Source organism: Trachypithecus francoisi, unplaced genomic scaffold, assembly GCF_009764315.1.
Source record: "Trachypithecus francoisi isolate TF-2019V2 unplaced genomic scaffold, Tfra_2.0 Lachesis_group0, whole genome shotgun sequence".
Lineage (NCBI taxonomy): Eukaryota > Metazoa > Chordata > Mammalia > Primates > Cercopithecidae > Trachypithecus > Trachypithecus francoisi.
Genome location: NW_022681453.1, coordinates 73,377,237 through 73,399,329, shown reverse-complemented (window position 1 = coordinate 73,399,329; position 22,093 = coordinate 73,377,237). Strand labels below are relative to the sequence as shown.

At 40.5% G+C, this 22,093-nt stretch overlaps 1 protein-coding gene across 2 annotated transcripts in view; it reads left to right on the top strand.

The window, feature by feature from the left end:
* The window catches only part of GAP43 (growth associated protein 43), a 99,555-nt gene that overhangs the window by 33,688 nt on the left and 43,774 nt on the right, over positions 1-22,093 (top strand). The window contains exons 2-3 of one of the 2 annotated variants that reach the window (XM_033211186.1): positions 7,283-7,677; positions 19,589-20,186. In XM_033211186.1, the coding sequence (XP_033067077.1) occupies positions 7,540-7,677; positions 19,589-20,186 (736 nt within the window). In that variant the 5' untranslated portion in view covers positions 7,283-7,539. The remainder of the gene's footprint in view (positions 1-7,282; positions 7,678-19,588; positions 20,187-22,093) is intronic. The other variant, XM_033211187.1, reaches the window with a different exon arrangement.

Genomic DNA, 22,093 nt, shown 5'->3' with positions numbered 1-22,093 from the left:
CAGCCCACTAGTACATTTACTAAAATACAGTTTGGCTCTTTATATCAGGCTCCCTCAATCAGCATCTCTGAAAGTTGAACCTATGAATCGGATTTAAACAAGCCTCTTTGGTGTAAATATGTATACTGAGAGTGGGGAACCCCTGATCTAGGTAAAAGAGGACTTTTTCTGCTAATCCGAAATCTGGTTGGGAGAAAATTATGTAATCTACCTAAACTTTGATTTTGTAATAATAGTAATGTTATCTTTCCATCGTTCTCAGAAAGTAAAAGTGTGAGTATCAGTGGAACAGCCCCTTAGTTTCTTAGAAAAACAAGCAATTTCCTAGTAAAAAAATGGATTGTATTTTAAAAATAAATTGTTAAACTTGAAACATAAAACACTTTCCCCATAGAAATATCCTAAAATTTCCAGACCTGTCTGTAAAACTCAGAATGATCCAACATGTACTGAAATTCTATGTGTTTGTAATGGAAACATAGAAGAAAATAATGTTACTGGGCTTTGGAGTGTAATAGAACCATTTCTTCATATATAACTTCATTAAAAATGCACATATATAAAAAACTATATACACACATATTTGTGTGTATATACAATTTCCCTTTTCTAGTCTACAAGTATTGTGCTAGCCCCCCTCAACAGTACTGAGAATGAAAATCATAGCAAAACTCTTTTGTATTAGTTACTTTTGTGTCAGAATGAGATTCTCAAGATAAATGGAAAGAGGTATGGATAAAATGATTTCTCATGATGGGCAAAGGTTGGAAGAAACACCATGTGGGGAAAGGGCAAAGATAAAACAGATAAAGAGAGAATAAAAGAGGAAATGAGTGGCTTATGTGAGCAGGTGATGAGCTAAAGTGGAAGTGTAGGAGAGGTGAGCTGCTTGGGTTTAAGGAAAAAGACTGCTTTGGTGTGTGTTCACCCACAGGCCGAAGAAAGGAACACTGGGTGAGAGTGTGTCAACTACTCATAGTTACCACCAGATGGTGAAACTGATCCAGGGCCTCTTGGGTGTTGATCAGTTTATGCGGAGGTGGGGAGAAGACTGTCTTTCACTTATTAATTCATTAATTTCTTTCACAAATATTTTTTCGGTATCTACTAAGTCCCACGGACTATGCTAGGAGCTGCTGTTAAAATGACAAACCAGATAAGGTCACTGCCCTCAATCAACTTACAGTTGGGTGAGAAGCTATCAGGTACAACAAGTATGGCCCTAGAACAAATTAGTCTTAGATTTCTAGTAAATAATCTTATGTAATGAGATTTGGCCTTGCTCCTTTGGTGACTTACCTCAAGGAGCCCCAGGCAAAACCAAAAGAAAGGCCCAGGAGTTCTTTTTCTCTACCCTCCAGCCCATACCTCAGGGCAGCACCTGGCAGGCTTCTCTTCCCTACCCCTTGGTCTTTCATAATCCAATCTTCAGTCTTCCTTTAAATAAAAAAGTATTTGCCTTTGGCCTCTTGCCTTCAAAATGTTTATCTTTGCTTGTCTGTTTTTTGAGACAGGGTCTCCACTCTGTCACCCAGGCTGGAGTGCAGTGGCATCATCATGGCTCACTACAGCGTTGACCTCTGGGTTCAAGGGATCCTCCAACCTGTCAGCCTCCTGAGTAGATGGAACCACAGGTGTGCAACACCACACCTGGCTTTTATATATATATTTATATATACATATATATTTATAACATATAATATATATAATAATATATTTTGTAGACACAATTGCCTTATGTTGTCCAAGTTAGTCTCGAACTCCTGAGCTCAAGCAATCCTCCCATCTCCGCCTCCCAAAGTTCTGGGATTACAGACGTGAGCCACCGCAAAACGTTTATTTTGATTCGATGACAGGTATTAATCTGATTAACCAAAGAGACAAGGTATTACTAAATTCCTCATCCTTGGTAACATTTCCATGTTAGGTGTTTTCTATTTGTTTTTTCTTTTCCGTAATGGTGTGGCCTAGTAACATTTAACCTTCTTTAGGGTATTACATACCTTCGACATATAGAAAAGCTATGAACATTCAACACTGAAATAATCATATAAACCAAATATATTGCATACTACTTCAGGGATACTCTGAAGCCCATCCTTAGACCCAGACTCAAACAAAACAAAATATGATTTAAAGAACTGACACAAATCGTGGGAGTTTAGAGAACAATGTGATGGGCAGCAGAGGAGAGGACAGGGTTGAAGCAAACTTTTTTTTTTTTTCCTAAGTAGGGCTGATTCTGGCTTGTCTTCCTTCTCCCCACTTTGCTTCTTACTCTTGGACTTACAAACTGTCTGGTTTCCCTTCTCCAAGTCAGGGCTTCGTTTCTCTGCCTTGGCCTTCCTGCCCCGCCTTCTGCGTTCTGACTCCATGAGCCTCTCTTCGCGTCTCATTTTCTGCCTTCTTTAGGCGTTCCCTCGGCGGCTCAGCAGTGTGATCTCATCTCTTTGTTTCTCCCCGGCTGCCATCAGTCAGCGGCTCTCTGCGCCCCCGCCGCGCGGGCTTGGGGCAGTGCTGCGGGCGTGGCCTCGGCCGCAGAGACCCTGGGGACCGCAGGGCGTGGCGCGGCCTCCGCCCGCTGCCCGGAGCGACCCCCAGAGGCAGCCACCGGGCGCTCGCCGTGCGCGAGGCCCCTCCTCCAACTCTGCAGAACTCCGGGGAGGCCTCTTGATCCCCGAACACGCGGGAGTTCGCTTTCATTTTAACGAATCTCCACAATCTCTTGTTTGGGAGATAATTGCTTCTTGGAGAACAAAAGCGTCAGCCCAGAGCCCCAGGTCTCTCCACGGGAGGAGGGCACCCAGGGGCGATGCACCGGGCTCTCTCCTTCGCCCTTCTTGGCCCGCTGGCCTTCACCTCCCACCCGCAGCAGCAACTGCAGCCGGCTTCCGTGGACCGAGCAGCCCTAGGTCAGCCAAGGTTAAGCAGCGGGTGGGGAAGAGGAGAGAAAGCTGGGTGGGTCAATTGGAAGTAACCTTCTTGTCCCGCCCAGTTTTTCCTTGCTTGGAGGCGGCAGAAAGCACTTCAGCATTCCTCCGGCTGTTTGCGCCTCTTTCTCTAGCAGGGCCAGGTGAGAGGAAGAGCGGCTGGCAGGAAGGTTTCTTTGTCAGCAAAAGAGGACCTTTGGAAACTAAACAGCAATACCCTGTCTTTAGAAGACAGCACAGGAAAGAAAAACAGCTAAGGAGTCAAGGTCAGAGACTCCATTTGGAAAACAATGGCCCTTCATGATTATTACAATTTTTGAAAAGTTTTCTAAGCTTTTTCGTTTGAACTTTCCGTTTCTCACTATGAAATGTAGGTTCTACAGACAATTACACACAAGTTTCTTTTTCAGGGGAAGAGGGTAAATGAAACAGGTGGAAAGAAGTGAAATGATTGTAGACGTGGCCAAATTTAGACTTGGTGTGAGATTTCCTCTTCGCTTGGAAATACATGGCACCAGCATGCATTTGTTCATTCATTCAATAATGTGAATGAACATTGAACACCACGATGTGATGGGCTTTGTCATAGGCTGTAAGTGGCTTCAGGTCCACATGAAAGGGGAGCCAAAAATTAAAATAACACATTAGAGAGAGAGAGAGAGAAAAGGGAAGAGGGGCAAGGTGTCAGGCAGCAAGCTTCTTAGGGTTAGAATGGGTCGCCATCCCTAAAAGCTGATGACTGAACAACTGAGACCAACGAGTGTAGAGGAGCAGTGGAGAGACAATACTGCATCTGCCAGTGATGAGTGTAGGAAGCTCATGAGGGTTAGAACCTTCCATCTCAGTTTACTGACCTCTTTTTCTTTTTAAATAGGTTGAAGCCAACTGTGGTAGAGGATAACAGTGATTCGCATATCTTATTTATTTATTTTTAGTAGCCCCTCCCCCACAACTAGGACAGAGAGTTCCATTCAGATTTTCAACACAGCTGAAAACTTGGCTTTAAAATTTGTGAAGGAAGGCATTTCTTTAGAATCTTTCACTTTTTCATCGCAGAAGCTTGGGGGAATGTTTAGCTTTTTGCTGAATCATGAAGGGTTTGTTACTGCGTTCTGAGAGTGTAGGAATTAGGTGCCTAAAGAAAGGTATCTGCTTTCCTGTTGAGGTGGTGTATTTAGCAGTTCATAGAGGCATGCGGGTCAAGTCATCCTGAACTGTGTAGAGTCAAGGGTCTTGCCGCATGGGAGGCTGGCCAGCGGAGAAGTTTTGTGCTCTCTCAGTTTGGTGATCCTCATGTTGTATACATATTCCAAAATTTCCAGTAATGAGATACATATAATTACTTATATATACGTAATTTCACATATATATGTAAAATTTTAGAAAATAAGTGACAATACAGGCCAAAGTGTGGGGGATATACTGTCCATTCCAGATACTAGAATAAGATCACAGATAACTTCTTAGATGTTTCTTTTCTTTTCTAGGGAAGTAGGGAAATGGAACATATATACATTTGCACACAATTCAAACTTACACTTTGAATGTCTGTCTTAAATCTCCTAGTCAACTCCCTTAATGTACAGACAAAGAAACAGGCCCAGAGAAGTGAAGAGACTTTCATAAAGTTGGAGTCAGGTTGGGATATGTCAGGCCTGGCCTCCTTGCTGCTAATTATTTCTTGCTGTTAATTATTTCTCTGAATTTTATAATAGAGGCACCTCTGAAACTGTCTGAAACTTTTCATTTAAAGAGATGTTCAAAAAGAACTGTAGATTTCTCAGAATGGGTGTGTTTAGTCTGAGTGTTGTGGGCCAGTGTATTTCATCTTTGAATGTGCAAAAGATTTATTAAAATGCAGATCTTGGTTCAGTGGGCCTGGGCGCGGCAACAGTCTGCATTGCCAGCCCAAACTGCCCTTAGTGGTGCGGATGTTGCTGGTCCACATGTGGAACGGCTCGGCTGTAGACAGCGTCTTTCCTCCTTGCCTTTCCTTCTAGCTGAGGGAGCAGCCCTGGGGATTTAAGAAGCCCTTTTTGTTTCTGTTGCCAGGTCAATGTGCTCCCTTAGCTAATCTGGATACCTTTCACTGCCTTGTCTTCATCCAGATCTGAGATATTGTTAGAAATAGTCCCTAGAGACAGGTGTCTTGAGCTGGAGGGTGCGATCCTTTGTCTAGTGACTTAGCACCATTTAACTTGGTTCCACAAAATGTTTCTTTCACACATAGGCAATTTACTGAACTCAGATGGTTAAAAAAACTCTTTTTCTCGCCACAAGTGTCCTCCCAGCTGCAGCTTATTGCACTCCCTTGCAGCTGGGAGTGCAGCTGGCATGCTGCTAGCTCACCGGCCTGGCCCTTCCACTGGAACCCAGCAAGTTTTTTGTGCTTTTTTTTCAACACTCTCTTCTGTCCTGCACTTCTGCATGTGATGTCTAGATTTAGCTCTAAGTGCCTTTGTGCAGCATCTGAGTTGAGCAAGCCACTAAGATATAACTGGGCAGAGGTTCTTCTAAGGCAGGCAAACTTCAGTGTCACCCATTTCTCGGTTTTCTGCAGCTTGCCTGCTTTGGAAGGGTGGTTTGACTTGGCTTTGGTTTGTCAAGCCCACTGGGCTTTGATATGACTTCGAATTGCAAGTTTGGCTTGGGGAGAAACTAGGGCTTTTTTTTTTTTTTTCTCCACCTAGGAGCTGTCAAATTGCAAACCACAGAGCGTGCTCACAAGAGAAGTGGCAAGGGCAGATTGGGACCATTTCATGAATTTCTCAAATGACAAAGCAATGAATATCTTCTTAGCTTGATAAGCAATGGGAATGTCTAAAGTTTGTTTTTGGTGGGGGTTGGGGGGAAGGGAGAGGCATATTGTAATGAAACCACAATTCTATTTTAGCTTACTCTAATAAAATATGTTGCAAAGAGTGGAAGACAGACTAAGGAGGAGCGCTTCTTAGAGTGAATGTTATAGTGTTAGCTTTTCTTGTCAGTTTTAAACCTTAAAATATGAGAACAGTACTCCTAGGTAGAGTTTCTGACATTTGGTAATAGGAGAATCTTTGTCTAGGTCCTCCCTGCATACCCACTGCACTATCGCCACCAGCTACCTCTGTTATTGCCTTGATTCTCTGCAGTGATTTAAACCTTCTGTTGTATGTTTCTTGGGTGCTTCCACATCATGGCATAGTCACACAGATGCATACTCATTTACCAGAGGCTGCAGAGGTATCAGGCCACTTTGGTTTGTTCAGCTTACTGGGCTTTGATATGACTTTGAATTGCAAATTTGGCTTGGGGAGAAATTAGGGAATTTTCTACCTAGGAACTGTCAAATTGCAAACCACAGGGAGAGTTAACTACTGGATTTTTCTGGGAATCAGCTTTCCTAGTCTTGGGTATAATTCTAAGCTGATACAGTAATATGGGGAATCCTTGGTTTCTGATGAGTAAATCAGAATCCCAGTAAGTGGTGACATCACCTCTTGAACTCAGCAGAGTCTCCAGGACTTTTCATGCAGCAACACATCTGTAAAGTTCCCTATTGTTGGAGTTTCACTAATTTGGTGCTCTGTACATCCCTTTGGGCCATGTGACGTCACTTATGAGAGGGTGATGGCACTTCTCATAGTAGTGTATATATCAAGTAGAAAGTTATTTTCGTTGACCTCAAGACCGCAGAATTAGACAGTATCTCCCTATTTTTCCCCAATTTAGCCAAATTCTTTCATTCAAATATTAGATTATTATTAATCACTAAATGCAGATTCATGTGAATTAATTCAGGAGTTGTAAAATTTGCTTGCCTGCTTTCCAAACCAAATAAAAGGGAATTTTCTTTCTTTGATGGCTCCAAAGGGTTCGGTGTTTCTCCCTGTAGAACCACAAAGTGGGAGGTGTGCTAGTGCTTTGTACCATGAACTACACAGTCATCGAACATATACAACATTTTCCCCACAACCTTTGCTGCATAAATAATATGATACTTTTTGAGTATCATTCGATTCAGAGCAATTTGTATGGCATGCATGAAACAGCTCTAGATGGATTTCCTTATATACCTCACTACAATTGTGAAAAAAGGAATAGGAATAGTTGGTTCAAGTAAAAAGCAATGTTTAATTCAGGAACTCAGGCTGAATTTAAATCCTCACACTCAGGAATAAATTGCAGAACCTTCTCTTTACCACCTGCTCAACCCCTTCCTTCTGATAAGAATGCATAATTCTGATTCTAGTCCATTCATTTGCTTTTCTCATTTATTAAATAGCCGTAGTCCCTGACCTGATGCCCTCTCCCTCCCTCTTCTCCCAGTATTGCTTTCCTTGCTCTCTGATATTTTTCTCTCTTGCTTTCAGAATTAAAAGGGAACCTGGTCTCTGGGATGTTTTCAACATCTCAAGTGTGAATTTTCCCTGTCAAAATCTTCACAAGGAAAATGAGTCACAGCATCACCTAGGTGACGAGGTCATAACACCTCAGCCCTTGTTTAAAAAATTTATTTCTACTTTTCTGTTGTAAAGAGATCTCAAAACAGGAAGATAAAATTGGAGTGACAGCTCTGCAGCCTAGTCTTTTAGACAGTGAACTAGGCCAGCATTGGCAGACACTAACGATGACAAAGTTCTGCTCTGAATTGTCCCACACTGCACTCCACTTTTTACCTCGCCTGGGAGACTTGAGGAAAAACCTTCAGAGTGCAGATCGACCTAGTCCTCATTCGCTTGGCTTCTTGACTTTCTGGCTTTCCAGGGTAATTTTACCTCACATGAAACCTATACAAGTATTTTAGGTTCAAACCCTGGCTCTGACACTTACTAGCTGTATGACTTTAAGCAAATTACTTAATTACTTAACTAATGTCCTTCTACTTAGTCTTTTCATTTATAAGATAATAGTACCCATTGCATAGTTTTGTTCTTAGAATTGAGTTAGTTAATATACAAACTATATGTTATAAATATGTTTAGGGGTGTGTCTGTATCATATAAAAGTGCTTAGAAGTGTGCTTGACATATAATTTTAAAATTTGTTATTATCGTTATGTTCTCTAAGCATATGAGGGTATTTTATGTCATTACTTTTAAAGGTCACTTTTTTATATGTGTTGGTGGGAGGCATTTATTATTTTTTTAAGTGTGCATATCACTGAAACATCCCTCTATGGAGCTATAAAAGAAAACTATAAAATATTTACTATAAAATATATAAAAACTATAAAATATTTACCATATAATTCACTCACTCCCCAGTCTCCAGAAAGTAGCAATTTTTACTTCACTTGTATTGTCTTCTTCCTGGCATTTTACAAATACTATTTTCTTTCAGCCTCAAAAAAATTCTGCATAATAGGTACTAGGATTCTAATATGGGGGATGAGAAAACTGAAATTTAGAGAAATTAAGTAGTTTATCCCAGGTCATACATTTAAGCAATGAATGAGCCAGGATTCAAATTCTGATCTTTTGACCCCAAAACCATGCCAGGTAACAAGTAATCAATGAGTGTCAATGACTGATCATCGAGAGAGAATTCAGTGCCAAAAATGAAGAGGGTGTCAAGAAAATAAGAACAAGGACAACAGCAACATAAGCAACAAGAACAAACTTAGATCCAAAATTAATAGTTAAAGATTTTTCTAGAGGACTGCGTATTTTTCCTTAAACTGTCCAGCAGCTTGGGGACAGAAATCTAATTAAAATGGAAGTCTATGCATGCTCAAACCACATGCCTTGTACCTGATACGATCTGCTTCCACCCCAGTCCCGAAAAAAAGGCATTCAGTTATTTTCTTCTACAAGTGGAAGAATATAACAACATACCTTCTAGAATCAGGGGAAAATGTAGAAATGTACTTACTCTTTTTTTAGATTTCTCAAATACTGTTCTACAAGGATAATCACTCACCTGGTGATTATTATAGAATGTTAAGGTGTGTACAAATTGCTGCTGATAGATAGCACTGTCCCTGCAAAATCATCCCATGGGCCTCCCTCAAATAAATAGGTATGCTTCAAAAAGCAGTATGCTTGCTGTACAAGTACAGTTTTAAGAAAAATCACTCAGCTCTCACTTGCAAATGTGTTCTTTCCCCTAATGCCTCCTACACAAAGATTCTGGAGCCACCCCCTTCAGAATATCTGAAATATAGACCAATTTTGCTCATTAAAACTACTTCAAGTAGTCCTAGAGCTGATATTAGGATTGCTACTTATTCAATAATACTTTTCAAGTATTTAGTGTTGAATTCTTAGATTGAATTTTCTGTTAGCTTCCTTAAAATGTAAGAGAATGGAGGGCTAAGTTTAAGACCCATTCTACTAATTGTGAGGCTTTCCACAATCTGTGTTTCCTTATTTTATTAAAGGGGATGGCACACTTGTTTAGCCTTCTTCATTATAGTTCTCAGAGGAACCATTTTAAGTTGAAAGTACTTCATAACCTATAGTGCTTAAATTTAAACCACTGTCATTTCCCCCCACCACAGCCTTTGGCAAATGGGGTCTTAAATTCCTTCTATCTCCCACCAGACTTTTAGCATGCATTCTGACACATTTGTGTATCCTTACTAGATAGGAGGTACATAATATTCAGGCTTTACTAACTATCCGATGGGGGTGCATTGGATATACTTGGCTTGGCAATTTCAAATTATAATGATCCTCAGTACCAGATGTTCCTAAGCTAGTCCCTTACAAAATGTCTGGCATCTTCGTTTATAACTTTTATCAGGTTTGGGTATTACCACACATAAGCACATAGAGTAGCTCTCAGAACCTGCAGAGGCAATTGTTTTACTAGATGTGTGAAGGCTATAGTTGGATCAATGGGATAGATGCTGTATATGAAATAGTGGCTACATGAGTTTGTGTGTGTGTGTGTGTTGTGTGTGTGTGTGTGTGTGTGGTTGGGGGATGTCAGGTGAAGGGGACATATTTTGGGAATGAAGAGATTTCTAGTTTCAGTGAATTTCTATCATCAAGCTGCTACACTAGGTGAAGATTTGGGGGATGGATAAGTTAGAGAAGACTGAGAAGGAATCAGTTGGTGTGTGTCAGGTGATAGTGGAGTGGGACTGTGATTTAACTTTGACAATGTAAACAGATCTTCCCCCTTCCCAAGATAAGAAAGAACAGAGTTGAGTATTGTGGCACATTTTACATGGTTTTCTGCTTATCTCTTTGAGAATAGATAGCTCAGTAGTACTGTAGAGTTAAGAAACAGCTTTTCCACTCTCCGAGTGATGTTACCTACAACCATCAAGATGAATACAGTCTCATGACCAAATCTCCTCTGATATTTATCTCATCAACATGCCTTAACTTAGTGTCATGATGATGTAGAAATTTCTACATCTGAGAGAATAATGGTGATGGCAATAATTATGATGAGAATAATGGTAGCAGCCACCCCTTTCTGAGTATGTACAAAGTGTCAGGGACTGTGCTGGGTGCTTTATGTACATTAACTCATTTGATTCTCTTATCAGCCCAATGGGATAGTTTTGTTATTCCCCCAGCCTACGGATGAGGAACCTAAAACTGACTTGCCCAAGGTCAGGATCTACCAAGTAACTGGCAGAGCAGGAATTTAAACTTACACATGTCTAACTCCACAGCCCATGCTCTTAAGCACCAGGGAATATTGACTTTTATAGGAGGAGGACTAAGCGTGGGCTTTGTCATTCAGAAGCTGGATGTCACTGGGCTCCTTCCTGGTTCCTCATCTGTGTTGATTATAAAACAGGCACAGTGATGTGTTCCTCACATGATCATGATAAGGACTGAATTGAAATACTAAATGTATATACTGTGCACTTATAAATGTAAGAAGAGAAAGGAAAATGACAGCTGGAGAGTGGCTTGATGAAGGCTCCAGCATTAGTAACCTGGAGCAAGAACACCCAGCCAGTGAGCTGAGTGCTGTCCATTTACACTCTCTGAGCTCCAACACAGTGTGGCATGTGGTCATGCAGCAACTAAAAATAACTTTTTTTTTTTTTTTAGTATCAACTTTGTGCCAGCAGTATTTTAGCCACTGAAGCTTAGAAGATTGTAAAAACCAGATAAAGTTCTGCTCTCAGATTGTTTGTAGTCCAAGGAAAGATTCAGTTAGTAATAAAATAAAAACATATGGCAGATGATCATAAGAACTAAGAGGGAAAAGACAGAGAAGTGGACCAAGAGTGACAATATTTGAAGAAGGGTGTGTGGTAGAGTGGGTGAGAAAAGTCTCTCACTCATTTGTTCATTGAACAAAATGTCTCAAGTACCCACTGACTCAGACTGTAACTTGTGAAGGGGGTTTAATTAAGAAAAAATAGATGAACAATCATTATTTGTTATGGTAGGAAGACTATAGTAATTTAAGTAAATACTTATCTTATTGCATCTCACATTTTTGAGTGTCCAACAAAAGACACTTCAGAGTGTCTTACCTGGAAGGGAGATTGTTTTATGCTAAGTTCCCTGGGCTCTGGGGCTCTCTTCCTGCTGGTGAGCTCTGACCATCTTCAGGAGCTTGGCATGTGCTTTGCTCTTGAGGTCTCTCAACTGGGAAAGATTTGCCACTGGTGGTAGTACAGGAGTTTGTCTGCTGGTAGACTGCTTTTCTGTCTTTTTCTTGATGCATTGGCTTCCTGCAGCTCTTCTTCTGTCTTCAGCTGCTAGCAGAAGAGGCCTCACAGTCCCTCTCATGGACTGGTCTTTGATAGGCTTTTTGCCTGAGTGGTGGGGAGTTCCACCCTTTTGTTTCTAGCTCACAGTGGCTGCTAAAGGCATAGCAACCTTTCTGAGAGCAGAGTCTAGTGTCCCCCTCACTTTGCCAGCCCTTCTGTCCTTTGAGCCTGTCATTTCTTGAGGGAGTCAACATGTGCTTCTGCAATGGGCAGTGTTCATCAGAGGGTTTGCTCCCTCTGCTCAAGAGTGGAGCTGCTTCCTCCCAGGGTTGACTTCCCATAGGTATTTTCCTGAGTCTCAGTGATTTTGACCCTTGATTCAGTTAGGTGACTTATACCTGTGTCTGCTATACCCCAAAGTTTTCTAGACGAGTTTAGTCAAGTTACACTGTCTGGCTTGTGCCTCGGTACATGACCAGCATGATTAATGTGCCTCGTCACAACACTGGGCTCTTCCGATCCCAGTTTAAGGAAGAAGACTTCCTTTCTTGAATAACTAAGGGACTAGTTATTCCCAGCCCACTCCCCTTAAGCCTTGGAGAGCAATACGCAAATTAAATGTAAATAGAGGGGAGCAGAGATTCTCCAGCAATCTCCCATGAATATTTTCATCAATTTTATTTATTTATTTGAGACAGAGTTTCACTCTTGTTGCCGAGGCTGGAGAGCAATGGTGTGATCTCAGCTCATAGCAACCTCTACCTCCTGGGTTCAAGCAATTCTCCTGCCTCAGCCTCCTGAGTAGCTGGGATTACAGGCATGCACCACCACACCTGGCTAATTTTATATGTTTAATAGAGACAGAGTTTCTCCATGTTGGTAAGGCTGGTCTCAAATTCCCAACCTCAGGTGATCTGCCCGCCTTAGCCTCCCAAAGTGCTGAGATTATGGGCATGAGCCACTGCACCCAGCCATTTTCACCAGTTTTGCTAGTGAAAAAGCATATAAGCGGGGAGCAGTGCCTCACACTGTAATCCCAGCACTTTGGGAGGCTGAGGCAGGAAGATGGCTTGAGTCCAGGAGTTTGAGACCAGCCTGGGCAACATGGTGAAATGTTGTCCATCTTTACAAAAAATACAAAAATTAGCTGGGCATGGTGGCACATGCCTGTAGTCCCAGCTACTTGAGAAACTGAAGTGGAAGGATTGCTTGAGCTTGGGAGGTCGAAGCTGCAGCAGTCATCTGAGATAGTGCCACTGCACTCCAGTCTAGGTGACAGAGAGAGACCCTGTCTAAAAAGAAAGAAAGAAAAAGTACACACACACACACACGAAAAATAGTTTTATTGATATGACTCTAACAAGTCAATAGATAAATATAAATCAGTTGTCTTTATCTTAGATGTATTATTATTTTCAAGTGCTTGTTTATTATTATGATCTATGGCATTTCTACAGTTTTGCTACTTCTCTCCTTGTTAAACCTCTGCTTACTAATTTCTATAATTGGAGACTCATATACCTGTTGTAGTCAGATGCTCTTGAATTCTACCACTGAGAAGTGAAGGATTTTTTTTTTTTTTTTTTTTGGAGACAGAATCTCGCTCTGTCACCCAGGCTGGAGTGCAGTGGCCGGATCTCAGCTCACTGCAAGCTCTGCCTCCCGGGTTCACGCCATTCTCCTGCCTCAGCCTCCCGAGTAGGTGGGACTACAGGCGCCGGCCACCTCGCCCGGCTAGTTTTTTGTATTTTTTAGTAGAGATGGGGTTTCACTGTGTTCGCCAGGATGGTCTTGATCTCCTGACCTCGTGATCCGCCCGTCTCGGCCTCCCGAAGTGCTGGGATTATAGGCTTGAGCCACCGCGCCCGGCCTAAGAAGTGAAGGATTTTAACAAAATTGACAAAATCGAATCCAGATTTCTTCACCTATCATCATCTTTTTGAAATGGCACTAATAGAGATGCTCAGATTTTGGAATCATCCAACAAATATTGATTGAGTATCTACTTTGTGCCAGGCACCATTCTAGAAATTAGGCATTCAGCTGTAAGTAAAACAGGCAAGATATTTCTCAAAGGCTGACTTTTTTTTCTGTTTGAAGACATAAATTGCAATATGTTATTTGCCTCTTCTATGTCTTTGTGGGACATAATAGGGTTATAGATATATAAAATAAAATAAAACATAACTTTTCAGAGTGGAAACTGAGTTCTACTCTGATAATGCTTTATACTATGATGAAGATACAACCTCATATTATTTTGGAAGCAGGTGGGTTGTACATGTTGAATAAATAATACATTAAAGTGGACTGAAGACTCAGCTTTTGATCACCAGCTCTTATTTGAAAAGTTAACATTACTATCGCAGTTTCCAATATGAGACATTTTGTTTCCTTTTATAGTTTCATTGCTTCTCTGTACATCCTGCTCCCCATTCCCCTCATCCCTTAGTTAGGTCTTCAAACCAGACTTCATGTTGAGGGATCCAGTGTATGCCCGCTGTGCCTTTTCATCTTTTTAAAGGACACTTTCTTCCTTACACCTGCACCGAAACCTGCAGTGACATTCCATCTATAGAACTGGCCCACCGTCCTCTCTCTCCTCCATAAGGGATATTTTGCTGTGTTTTTTATCTTTGTCTAGGTTTAAAGAAAGTACAGAAGCTCCACTGTGAACTACTTTAATACTTGCACATTTTCCCTAAAGTCAATTGCCATGGTATCAACGATGCTTAAAAATAGAGTGAAATTTTGTTATGTGAATTTCACCTCAATAAATTATTAATAAAAAAATAGAGTGAGCCATAAGTAGGTACTTCCTAGATTTAATTTATATTTATCAGCGCTTTATTCTGGTTCCTTTACAGGCTGTACAAGATTCTGATAGGCATGAAAACTACAGGATGTTTAAAAAAATATTGCTTAGGATATCTCCGGCCTTTCAAGTTTGTTCTGAAAAATAACTTTGCTTGATCAAATGGACTATATTTTGGCTTACTAAAGATGTTCTCAGAAAGAAGAATTTGTATACATCAATGATTTGTAATAAATTTAAAATTCAATCCTGTTTTTTAAAAATTTAAGTATTATAATAGTACTATTTATAGCTAGCAGAAGTAGATACACGGCCAAGTTTTAATTTGCTTGGAAGGTTGAGGCATTCCTATGATAACTGGGAAAAGTGAAATGCATTGAGGTATCCCAGATGAATGGATGATGTTATTTTTAGTTCTGAAAGATAGCCATTCATGGATTTTTGCCTAGAGTTCTTTTGTAACATATTGAATGCAAATGTTTGGACATTTTAGAATAAATCTTAAGTTGTCCATTCCTCCTTTCCCCAAAGGAAAAGAAGACCAGAGCAACAATGTTGGATATTTAAGTAATTACTTCTTATTTCTGGCTTTCTTATCTGTAATTTTTAAATATCAGTTAAAATTATTGTTTATTTGTCTAATGGATTTAGAAGTTTCATTAGTGTCAACAAGTTAGTGTAATGGTATTCTTCATTTTCCAACCAATATTCATCTGAGATTTTAATGTTTGTTTAAAAAGTAGGGATGTCCTATACCTTGGTTTCCTTTAAGACATCATAAATCACAGAGCTCTCAAACAAATCAAAAAACTATTAAGCCATAACAATAAAGATTCCTGAAAAACTTATGGTAACTCGTAATGACACCCTTCCTACCTCTAATGTACTGCATTGGAATGTCCTCTTTACTTAATTTGTAGATATCAACAATTCTGTGTATAAATGAAATAACTTTAAAATTCCCTCAGAAACATTTGAGTTCATTACAAAGCTTATTTGTGGTAAGGCTTAGTTTAAAAAATAAATCTATCTTTAGTGACATTTATGAGCTGACTTTTTAGCCATTTAGATACCAGGATTCTTTTTCTGGACATTTCATTTGTAACTCACAGTTTTAAAATGTTGTCCTCACTTGAAAAGATGAGTGTAAGATCAGGCGTCTACTGCAAATTCCTGGGAAGTAACTGATTGTTAAAGTACTATGGTGTGGTTTAAGTGTATTTTCAAAAGGATTCTATATGGGTAGACACAGTATCCTTCCATTCAGTAGCATTTGTATAGTGCTTCACAGAGGCACTGAATATTTTTAAATGAATAAATGAATGAAAATGCTGACGTGAAGCCTTGTGGATTATCTACTACAAGTAAGTCCAAGCTATTCCAGGTCAGCCATGCAGTAAAATTGGACTTGGAGGTAGGTGGGAGGGGAGAAGAGTGAGGTCGAATACAAGCTGGGCCGCTGCCTCCCTCACTTGTGCTGTGAATTTAGGCAAGTCACTTAACTTTTCAGGGCCAGGGCTGCCCCTTTTGGAAAGTGAAAGTATTGTGCTGAATGTGCTGAGTAGTCTCTGGTTTCTCTGGGCTTGAATGTCCTTCATCTTAAGTAAGCTCTTCTATTTCTAGTGGGGAAAGGGTCAAAGTGTTCTCAGAACCTGGGACTACTCCACATAGCCAGTTTTGGGAAATGTTCTTTTTCTCCTTAACAAAATACACAATAAAATACACTCCCAGTCCACTTTCCTTTATACTGTACTGTGAAAAGAATTTTATCAGGAAATAACCTGTAATTTAAGGAGTATTAATAGAATCAATTAGAAATACAAAAGAAAGACACACAAACACAATCCAGTGCTGTCTAGCTTCGAACCCAGTTTTAACTTAAAGTATTTTTGTTTGTGGATGTCTCTGTTCAATCACTGAAGTCTGCCCTCTTCTTAGCCTGGTTCCTTTCCTTCCCTTTCCTCCCCTCTCTTCTTTAATTTCCTCATCTCCTCTCCCCTTCCCTTTCTTCCTCTCTCCTGCCTTTCCTTTCCTTTCCCTGTGTCTGTTTCTTTACTGCTATCTGGAAAAACTTCTATTAATTGTCTTTTTTTCCCCCCAACTAATCTGTAAAATTTAGTTTTCCTAAATCTCTAATGATGAAGTCCAGCAGTTTCTCCAGGATGAGCTACATGCCTGTGGAGTACTTTGAGCATCTTTTTGGGGATAGTCACTTATTTGGGTACCTGGCTGTTATAAGACTCTCTTCACCTCTCTCTCCTAACTCTTGTTTTTCATGATTCTCCCCCTTTCTGCTCACTCCTGCTTCCCTTGAATGTCTTATACTTCTGGGTTGTTTAGGTGAGGTTTGTCTCACAATCTTGTCACCCTAGTCTAGTCTTTCTAAAAAGTCATTCTAACATAGATTCTGTGTTCAGAAGCTTAAATTCTGATTTTTTAGAAAATCAGAGTTGCAGATGCTTTAAAAAATTGAGAGAGAGAGAGAGAGAGAGAGAAAGAGGAAGCAGAGAAAATTGAGAGCCCTTTCTTTATCCATGTAGTTTCTTTCTTTATATCATGTAGACGCTCAGCTTCCTTCTCTTTGTGATTTCCAGCTTTTCAAGAGTTTCATCCCCCTATGCCTTATGTTCATAAAGAAAAGACAGAGCTCTAAAATTTTAGCTTTCTTGAGTCACTAGAGAGCCTTTTGTGGACGCCTGCCCCTTCTGAAACAATTGACTTGTCTATTTTCACAAAGAACAGTATTTGTATTAAAGAACCAGTTGGTGTCAATACCCAAGTGCAAGTGTCCTAACATACAAGATGGTGCTTCATTCAGAAAACTCAAGATAGAGTAAAATAAATTCTCAACATCTTGGTTCCATGCTCCATTCACAACTGTTAATTTTACAGGGTTATGCTTCCATCTCTGAGCAGAGAGCTCCTGGCGGGGACAGCTGCTCCCGTGTCTCAGATCGGGCTGTGCTCGTCCCAGTAGGAGTCATCAAGAGCAGCAGGGTAGCGAGAAGGTGATAGTACATCAGAGAACTGAGTAGTGGAGGAGGGAGCAGCACGAGCCTCTCCAAAGTGCTTTTCACTTACTCCTTTAATCTTCGTGGATGGTTAACTAAGGAAGAAGGAAAAGTTTACTTGAATTTGACTGAGAAAATTATCAAACCTGCTTTTACTCTTACATGTAGCTCATTTTCAAAAATACTTTTGTGTATCCACTGGTATGTTGATGGTCCTATGCAGCAAGAGGTCTGTATGCTTGTCCAAAGAATGTCTAACAGTCCCACATCATGATTAGCAGGAGCTGGGTCAGTGGGGCAGAGCTGGTTTGACAGGTGGAAAACTTGTCCTGAGTTGTTCTGTATTAGCTTACCTCCTAAACTGGAGCAAAGGTCAAGGCCAATCCGAGATTGAGAACAGGCTCCGAACATGTTACATGATAAACACTCTTTTATTAGTGGTCTTTTGAGGGAAGGTTACTGTGCTGTTCTTTGCTGTTATTTCTGCTAGAACAGTGTTCACAAAAGTGAACAAAAGTTCAGTGCTCGAAAGTTAAAGAAATTTAAGAACGGAGACTGTCAGTAGGCATGTTGGGGCACCATGGTAAACAATAGAACTGGATAGAATTTTGTGTGCTTGCCTACACAATTCTTTCTGTGACCATACCTGCTGTTCCTATCCTCTGATTTAATTTTCATGTGGAAAATAGTCATTTGCAGCATATATTAAGCTACAAATGTTGCCATCAAAAGATAAAATTCTATATGCTAGTCTCTTGTCTTTAGTACTAAGATGGCTCTATTGATGATAATATGAACACATTTTAGGTTCCCAATTGCTTTGGGAATAAGGAATTGTGACTTAGTGAATATATGTTGCTTTTTCAAAAGGAGAAACAGTGTTTCCCATCATTTTTTAAAATTCAGGAATAATGGTCTTTTTAAATTCAGATTTTGAAGGTTTGGTATGTTTATTATTAATGTTGGACCACACACAAGAGAAAGTTAGATGTTATTTTGTGACCAGCATTGTAAGTTGTCACATTCTGAACAAATCCCTTAAAGACCTGGAACTCATTTACATTTTACATAAAATCCTGATGGGATTTATGGTTTAAACGTTTACTACACTCTTTGTCTTGGATTTATTAATTTCCTTATCAGGCTTAAAACTTGGGGGGAAAGTAGACTTTTGCATAATATTTTTTTAAACCATAAAGTTTTATACAAAGTTCTTCTCAAAAACCCTGAAAACCCTGTATCTTTCAGAGCTCTTTGATAAAAAGCTGGGGTGAATGTGATTCGTGTTTTGTTTTTGTTTCTGGTTTGTTTGCTTTTTGAGACAGGGTCTTACTCTGTTACCAAGGCTTAAGTGCCATGACACAACAACAGCTCACGCAGCCTCTACCTCATAGGCTCAAGTGAGCCTCCTGCCTTAGCCTCCTGAGTAGCCAGGACCACTGGTGCATGCCACCACACCCAGCTATGTAGATATGGGGTCTCACTATGTTGCCAGGGATGGTCTCGAACTCCTGGGCTCAAGTTCCTCCTGCCTTCACTTCTCAAGGTGCTTGGATTAAAAGTGTGAACCACTGTACCCAGCCTGTAAATGTGATTTGAGTTGTCAAAGTACATCTTAAAAAAAGGCAGGTTTAAGTTTGACGTGAGCAACATTGAGCTGGGGAAAGGAAATATGTAGACAATAATGCCAGTGGCCGGATGCGGTGGCTCACACCTGTAATTCTAGCACTTTGGGAGGCAGAGGTGGGTGGATCACCTGAGGTCAGGAGTTTGAGACCAGCTTGGCCAACATGGTGAAACCCTGTCTCTACAAAATACAAAACTTAGTCGGGTGTGGTGGCACATTCCTGTAATCCCAGCTATTTGGGAGGTCGAGGCAGGATGATTGCTTGAACCTGGGAGGTGGAGGTTGTGGTGAGCCAAGATCACGCCATTGCACTCCAGCCTGGGTGACAGACTGAGACTCTATCTCAAAAAAAAAAAAAAAAAAAAGTTGCCAGTGATTCTGGAAGGTCCAAAGGACATTACTTTGCCCATACAATACTGTGGGAGAAAGATGAGGCTTGACTTGAACTTCCAGAGTACTGTTGAATTCTTAACTCCACAAACAGTGCCTGGCACAAAATAAATCACTTAATAAACATCTGTTGAATGCTGAGATTTAAAGGAGAAGAACATCACTGGAGCCCTCTCCTTTTTTTCCCCTCTTTTCTCCACAAAGGTTGAAAAAAATGATGAGGACCAAAAGATCGAACAAGATGGTATCAAACCAGAAGATAAAGCTCATAAGGCCGCGACCAAAATTCAGGCTAGCTTCCGTGGACACATAACGAGGAAAAAGCTCAAAGGAGAGAAGAAGGATGATGCTCAAGCTGCTGAGGCTGAAGCGAATAAGAAGGATGAAGCCCCTGTTGCCGATGGAGTGGAGAAGAAGGGAGAAGGCACCACTGCTACCGAAGCAGCCCCAGCCACTGGCTCCAAGCCTGATGAAGCCGGCAAAGCAGGAGAAACTCCTTCCGAGGAGAAGAAGGGAGAGGGTGATGCTGCCACAGAGCAGGCAGCCCCCCAGGCTCCTGCATCCTCAGAGGAGAAGGCCGGCTCAGCTGAGACAGAAAGTGCCACTAAAGCTTCCACTGATAACTCGCCGTCCTCCAAGGCCGAAGATGCCCCAGCCAAGGAGGAGCCTAAACAAGCCGATGTGCCTGCTGCTGTCACTGCTGCTGCTGCCACCACCCCTGCTGCAGAGGATGCTGCTGCCAAGGCAACAGCCCAGCCTCCAACGGAGACTGGGGAGAGCAGCCAAGCCGAAGAGAACATAGGTGAGCAACCGTGAGGGTCAGATGCAATGGGTGGATGGGGAGGGGAGTTGCTACTCGGAAGGCCAGGCCACCTGGGTCATTGAGGGAGAGGAAAAAGTCTAGAAGGTGTTTTCCAGAAATCAAGGGAAGCTGTGCTTAATTTCCCAAAGTGGCAGGACTAAGAGCTAAGGTTACATTCCCAAATATCTCCATGCCTGAGAGAGGACTCAGGCAGGTCTATGTAGCAGCCAGTACTAGAAAGATCTGGCAATTATCTTAATTGGATAGACATATGCAGTCAAACTAGATAAATCTGCTTTAAAAAAGTATTCTGTGTGCTGATAGACTTAGTTTAATAAGTAATTACTGAGGCTACATATATTTTATGGATGGGAATTAGCTAATGTGATTATTTGGCTCTGGAAAATGCCTGGTATAAATACAGCCATCCTCTTCTTGATCCAGATTATCTAGTGTGTGAATTGCTGGCAGCAAAAGTGTAATCTCAGACCACCCTTCCCTATCTCACATTATGTTTCTGGGCATTCTCTCCACCATCAGTTGGTGAATAGTGTGTGTATATGTGAGTATGCTGAGAGAATGTTAATTGTAACATTAATTGGGGTCAAACATAATTGGGAAAATAAGTCTGTCGATGTTGCCAAAAACAAAAGAAAAACCCCAAATACAGAATATGTTGTGAAGTCAAACATAAATAATCATTTTATTATTGAAGACACAAGTTTCTACAATATGCATAAATAATTGAGGGTTCCTATGATTACAAAAAGGTACTGGATTCTCTTCAGTTTGGAACTGTAACTTGAAAGTTGGAGTGTTTTCACTATTACTGCTCAATTGTGCAGAATTGGAATAGAATATTCCCAGAGCAAGATAAATTCAACAGAGCTTTGTCCCTGGAGACTAGATCCTTCCCTCACCCCCAACACATCCACAGTGGTAAAGGAGGCCAACAGTTTCCATGATCTTTCTCTAGTCTAGTATGACCCATAAATACTTCCCAGCCCCAAAGATCCTCAAAGATAAAGTTTCTTCTGTGTCCATTTAAAAGATTGGGTTTACTCCTTTGGAAGCACCTTGGTTTAACCAATGATGTTTGTCATCCAACAGTCCAAATACGGACTGAACCACAGTGTGCTCCTTGGGAGAAAAACTATTCCATGGGAATAGTCTGAGAAATGTTTTGATATCTGACCATCAGATTGAGAAAGTAATGATTGGACATTTACCTTGATGTACATTTCTCCAAAATCAGATACTACAATATGGTAGGTGGTATTCTAGATATTTTAGGTCTATACTTCTTTCATCTTATCCCTAAGTTTCTGTGAATAAGATGCCAGATAATATTAATTAACATTGTTATGAGCATATTCCAGCTCTGGATAAATCGTATGCTTCTTTTCATTTTGAATCTTTATTCTAACCACACAACTGTCCCAGGGGCCAGACATTGAGGTTTAGAAGATGGGAATTTTTCCCTGGAAAAGGTAAGGCATGTGATAAAAAGTGGGGTGTGAGTTTTAATTTACTCAGCAAAGCAAAACTTAACTACTTTTCTTTAGATTTAAGCTTTGAGCCTCAGATATAATGTCTGGAAATCACTTTGCATATAGACAAGTTATATAATGTGTCATTTTCATAAATCTTAGAAATTAATCATGCTTTTAAATACAGAACAGATCTGACATGGCACAGACCATATTTTTTAACTGGGATTTCTAAAGTTGTGAGAAACAGAGACATGATGTGATTTTAGGTATATGCTTATGATTTGGGTTGATAGAAGAAGGATTTCTTGAATCAGTAAGAAGTCTAATATATATTTAAAAGAAATTAAGTTTTATTATTTTTCAGGTTATGATAACTCCAAATGAATTAATGAAATATTTTATGTAGTAAGTTGT